The 6,093-nt window shown below is 35.5% G+C and overlaps 1 protein-coding gene across 3 annotated transcripts in view; it reads right to left on the bottom strand.

Annotated features, from left to right (window-relative positions):
• Window positions 1-456: 456 nt before the first annotated feature.
• The window catches only part of LOC122740394 (zinc finger protein 883-like), a 32,448-nt gene continuing 26,811 nt past the window's right edge, over window positions 457-6,093 (bottom strand). For all 3 annotated transcript variants that reach the window (XM_043982521.1, XM_043982522.1, XM_043982523.1), the window contains one exon: window positions 457-4,403. In XM_043982521.1, the coding sequence (XP_043838456.1) occupies window positions 2,677-4,403 (1,727 nt within the window). In that variant the 3' untranslated portion in view covers window positions 457-2,676. The remainder of the gene's footprint in view (window positions 4,404-6,093) is intronic.

Here is a 6,093-nt window from a genome sequence, read left to right as displayed (position 1 = left end):
GAACATTAAAAAGGAGATATACAGTTTTGCCACCTCTGCCTTGATACGCTGGTTGCAGAGTTGTTATTGTAAAATGCTTAACATGGTATCAGGCATATAATAAACATTTGTTATTGTTATTGTTGTTGTTGTTAACTATAAAAAATGCAACAGATACTGGAGAATGAGATTAAGGGAAAGAAGGCATGAGTTTCCCAAAAGGTCCCAAAAGAAAGGCATCTTACCTTCATTCACTAAAAGCAGTGCCCTAATTGTCTATGCAAGGATCCTAGAAAGCTGCTTTTATTTATTTAACCATCTGTATGCCCAACACTTTGATTGGTATCATGAGGGATGTAAAAATGATAGAAGACATGACCTCTGCCCAAGAATACTTCACTTTAGGGAAAATTTTATCTATCGAATTGGACTATGTAAACCATATCATAATCATCATTCATGTATCACTTTGACTTGTGTTGGGCCACACTGAAAGCCATTCATGTCTACAAGTTTTTTTCTCAGCTTCTTAGCTGTGAAGAGGAATAAGTTTGAGGAGGATGAGAGGAGAAATAAAGCAAATTGTTTTCCTTATTAATAAACCCGACTTCTCCAATTTAGGCCCCACCAGAAATGAAGTAGTTGAGACACTGGCAGGGGAAAAGGGACTAAATAGGGCAGCAGGTGGAGAAAAAAGAAGCATAGATGGAAGTGACACCAGAAATGAAAGCAATTACTTTGGCTATGAAATTGCCAGAGGATGGAGAAGAGTTGGATCTAAAAAGAAGGAAAGAACTCATTATCCCTAAGAATCCTTCCTTGTAGACAAAAGAGAATGCTGATATATTGGGGGGAGGGTGTAGAGGATTGAAGGGACAGTGAATGAGGGAATGATATATTAGTCTGTCACTATGGAGTGGAGGAGGAAGAATTAAGTCACAGAGATCTCTTAATAGGCTGTACCACTTCAGCCGTTGCAGGGCTTTCTTATCTAGCAGTGTTACTATGAAAGAATTCAAGCCCAAAGATTGTATAGGGAAGGATAGGAATGGGCATTAAGATGACCTACATCAATGGTTCTCAAATTCTTTGTAGTAACAGATCCCTTCATAAGAAATGAGACTTTAGTAGAAGGTTTAAATAATAATAAAAAAATAAAGACCTACTGTTAATGATTCTGAATATTTTTATCTCAACTTATGTTTTGACAATGGTTTTATTTAAAATCTTACATATTTACATAACACTGTACCACTTACTAAGTATTTCACATATATATGCTCATTTGTTTCTCTCAAGAAACCTATGATGTAGGTAATAAGTCTAGGTGATAGTGGAAGGGAGGGGTATCCTGTTTACTGTTTACTGCCTGTTTACTGCCCTGGTCTACAAAGGGACATCATCCTTTTCCACTGTATTCAATGAAGGGATATTCAACAGCTGATCTTTCCTTCCCCTTCACATACTTCTCAACCTCTACTTTCTTTGAAGCTACAAAAAATAACATTCCTATTTTTATGTGGGTAACTGTTGCTTGACAATTACTACTTTGAGGAGCACTTTCCCTTTTTGTGATTGTTTTTACTTTTAAGTATTTATGCCTTGTCACTGTTTACATATAGGTACTCCATCCCCAAAGTTTTTGGCTAATATCAACACAGAAAAAGGCTTCTGACAAAGTGCAACCCCTAGTTGTGATACAAAGAATAGGGGTGAAAAGGTTTTCATTAACATGATAAAATAGCATCTATTTGAAACCAAAAGCTAATATAAGATATAAGAGAGAAACATCAAAAGTTTTCTCAGTAAAATCAATTAAAAAACACACATCTCCAATTTTACCACTTCTATTTCACATTGTTTCAAAAGTGCTTGAAATAACTACAATACTAATAAAGGGATTAGCATTGATAATGATGAGGTCAAAACATATTTCCATGCAGATGGAATATTGTATAAAAAGAAAATCCAAGAACTTAACAAAAATTGAGACAAAGAGATCAATAAGGTAGCAGAATATATAATAAAACTGGCAAAGTCATTTATGTTCTTTTATGGTGCTAATAAAATTGCTGAACTAATAATAAGGAAATGCCATCTATAATAATGACAAAAAATACGTGGTTACTTATTTACTAAGACTCTTACTAAAGCTTTGTAAAAATAATTATACAAAATTATTAAGAAACAAACAAAAGAATTAAATAGTTGGAGTGAACTACTTTGTACATGGTTGGGTTGTATAAATATGGAGTAAAAATGTTTATATTTCACCTTTTAATCAATTATTTATAAACAAATTTAATTTACAAATTTAATACAATATCTATGTATAAAAAGGGGTCTTTTCTAGGACTAGATAAAGTAACAACATATATTTTTTTAAATGACAAAAAAAGTATGTGATAACTTGTGGAGGAAAAAGCTCTTAGATGCAGTGGAAACTTGCTCTGCCAGACCTCAAAACATGACAAAGCTGAGAATAGTTCTATTAAAATGAAAAAAAAAGTTGTGAGGGAGTAAAAGGAGTATCCACACTGAGGAAATCATGGATTATGAAATATCTTTTAAAAAAATATGTTGTAAGTAAACAATATGTCCAACATTACAGGCTAACACATATAGGATTGTATTTTGATATAGATTCTTACATAGCCACAAAGGATAAATTTTATTGAAGGCTTTCTCACATGCATCTCATTCATATAGCATCTCTTCACTATGGATTCTTTGATGTTTAGTAAGTGATGATCTAGATCTGAAGGCTTTCCTACATGTATTACATTCATAGGGTTTCTCTCCAGTATGGATTCTCTGATGCTGGGTAAGAGATGAGCGGTGCCTAAAGGTTTTTCCACATTCATTACATTCAAAGGGTCTCTCCCCAGTGTGGATTCGCTGATGCTGAACAAGATGAGTTCTCTGACTAAAGGCATTGCCACATTCATTGCACTCAAAGGGTTTATTTCTAGTGTGGATTCTTTGATGTCGAATAGCATGTGTACTTTGGGTAAAAGCTTTTCCACATTCACTACACTTATATCGTTTCTCTCCAGTATGAATTCTCTGATGTTTAACAAAGGATGAGCTGTTACTGAAGGCTTTCCCACAATCATTACACTCAAAGGGTTTCTCTCCAGTGTGTATTCTTTGATGCTGAATAGCATGTGTGCGCTGGCTAAAGGCTTTTCCACATTCATTACATTTATATCGTTTCTCTCCAGTATTAATTCTCTGATTTTTAAGGAAAGATGAGATGTTACTGAAACCTATTCCAAATTCATTATACTCAAAGGGTTTCTTTCTGGCATGGATTTTTTGATGTTGAATAGCATGTGTGCTCTGGCTGAAAGCTTTCCCACATTCACTACATTTATAACGTTTCTCTCCAGTATGAATTCTCTTATGTTTAATAAAGGATGAGCTACTACTGAATGCTTTCCCACATTCATTACATTCAAAGGGTTTCTCTCCAGTGTGGATCCTCTGATGTTGGCTAAGAGATGAGCTGTGGATAAAGGTTTTTCCACATTTATTGCATTCATATGTTTTTTCTCCAGTATGGATAATCTGATGACGAATAAGAGATGAGCTCTCCCTGAAAGCTTTCCCACATTCATTACATTTATAGGGTTTCTTTCCAGTATGGATTCTCTGATGCTGAGTAAGATTTGATCTGTACCTAAAAGTCTTTCCACAGTTATTACATTCATATGGTTTCTCTCCAGTGTGGATTCGCTGATGCTGAACCAAGTGTGTTCTCTGTGTAAAGGCCTTACCACATTCATTACACTTATAGTGTTTCTCTCCAGTATGAATATTCTGATGTTGGATAAGCAAAGTACTTCGGCCAAAGGCTTTGCCACATTTATTACATTTATAGAGTTTCTCACTAGTGTGGTTTTTCTGATGTTGAGTAAAATATGTGTTTTGGCTGAAGGCCTTCCTACATTCATTAGATTCATATGTTTCACCCCCAGTCTCTATGCTATTACATTGGATAAAGTTAGAGGTTTTATAGAAGACTTCAGAGTCATTATTTTGAGGTGTCTTCCCTGAAGGCAGTTGTTGCAGAATGTCTGAAGAATACTCATTGAGTATCATTTGATGTGTGTCATATTGATGTAACTTCCTTCTCACAGAATCTGTTTCTTGGGCAGCAAAGATTGACCCTAGACTGAAGCTTCCCTGAAATTTATTAAAACTATGGTCTATTAGTATACCAGGAGTTTTTGTGCAGGCAACTCTCTGCCCAGAATACTTCTCTTGATTGCCCTGCTGCTTCCCCAACTTGACATTATATTCCCAGTCTTGTCTTTGGCAATTCTTAGTATCATCCATTATAAGTCTTCTCAGGATCAGTTCTTCATTTGAAGTGTTCTGTTCTGTAACTGACTCTTTGCTTTCAGGCCTAGTCTCCCAATCTAAAAAATAAAATAAAATTTGTAAAAATCTTGTGTTCTTTGTGGTAAGAAAAAAAAACACACCCAACACTGTTGTATGGTGAACTCCATCTCCTCTAAGAAAGAAAATGTCTTCAAATTATAAATTGTAATAATAATCCCTTGTATTTAGTTAAACTATTTGGGACTTTAACATATTTTACTTCATTTTATTCTCACAACACTATAAGTTTTACAGATGAGAAAAAATGAGGGTCAATGAGAATGGGTGACTTGCATTAATCTAGTCAGTGGAAGAACCACAGACAGATCTTGGGTTTTATTGCCCATAATCCAGTGTTCTTTTTCCACTTTGTCAACATGTCTGTCATAATTTTTCTATTTTCAACTTTTAACTTCTGTGGAAGAAGGTACTGAGAGAAACAATAGTAGAAGAAAGAAGTTCTTGGACTGAATAAGGAGAGGTAACATATGAAATTTAACGTGAAGACTTTAAGCTTATAAAGGACAGATATTGAGCTTGAAGAAGAGAAATGTAAAAAAAGGAAAAGTTGAATGAGAAAAGTTGGAGCTAAAGGAAGAAAAGAGATCAGTGTAGAAGAAGATTCAATCTGAAGGAGGACCCAAAATGAATGGGGAAGAGAACTGAGGAGAAAGATTTAAAGAAAAGAAATCAAGGAGGAAAGAACTGGCAAACTAAGGTAAATAAGAAAAGATAAGACAACCAACTGTTAAGTAAAACATGTTAGAAAAGTAAATTGGTAGGTAAAATGTAAAATATGTTAATGAGAAGAAAGTAGGTGCACTTGTCTAGGTAAAAATGGCTAAAGATCTGTATAATTCTGTTAAGGTTTAAAGGAAGGGCAGGGGGTAGAGTAAGAGGTAAATTCCCATAAGCAATTAGAAACAAAGGTGAAGAGCTCTCCATCTCTAGTATTTGAGGGAAAGTAAAGTGCTGATAGATAGATAGATAGATAGATAGATAGATAGATAGATAGATAGATAGATAGATAGATAGATAGATGGATGGATGGATGCCAGGTGACAAGGTAGGAATGGAATTAGCTAGTATACTGAAGAACACTGTGTGAGCTACATGAAGAAAGAATTCCCAACAGCTGGTTCTTCCACCTGCCCCTTGTAATGCATGATATTGCCCTTGACTGCATTCTTACTAACAGGGAAGGGGAAGCTAGATGGTGCAATAGATAAAGAACTTGCCCTGAAGTTGGGAGGACCTGAGTTCAAATGTCACCTCATACACTTACTAGCTGTGTGACCCTGGGCAAGTCACTTGCCCCTAATTTACTTAAACATCTGGGGCCATTTCCATTCATCCTGATATATATTATGCCACTGGACCCAGGTGGCTCTGGGGAAGAAAGTGAGGCTGGTGACTTTGCACAGCCCTCTGTCAATTAAATCCAATATACTGCAAGTCATAACATTGCCTGAATGTCATGGTCCTCTTAGAGAACAAAGGACATAAACAACTAACAGGGAAGAAACTATTTCTGGGTTGGAAAATATGGGCACCCCAGGGTAGAGAATGAGTCCTACCTCTTAAGGTTTCTGATAGTGAATAAAAGCAGACATAATCTTACATTCACCTTAGATTTTGGAGAAATATCACTCACAGAATCTGAGAGTTTGAAGGGAACTCAGTAACCATTTAGTCCAACTCATAGCCAAAAGGAATCCCCACTATAGC

The sequence above is a fragment of the Dromiciops gliroides genome, chromosome 2 (assembly GCF_019393635.1).
Source record: "Dromiciops gliroides isolate mDroGli1 chromosome 2, mDroGli1.pri, whole genome shotgun sequence".
Taxonomy (NCBI): Eukaryota; Metazoa; Chordata; class Mammalia; order Microbiotheria; family Microbiotheriidae; genus Dromiciops; species Dromiciops gliroides.
This window is presented reverse-complemented; position numbering and strand designations above follow the sequence as displayed.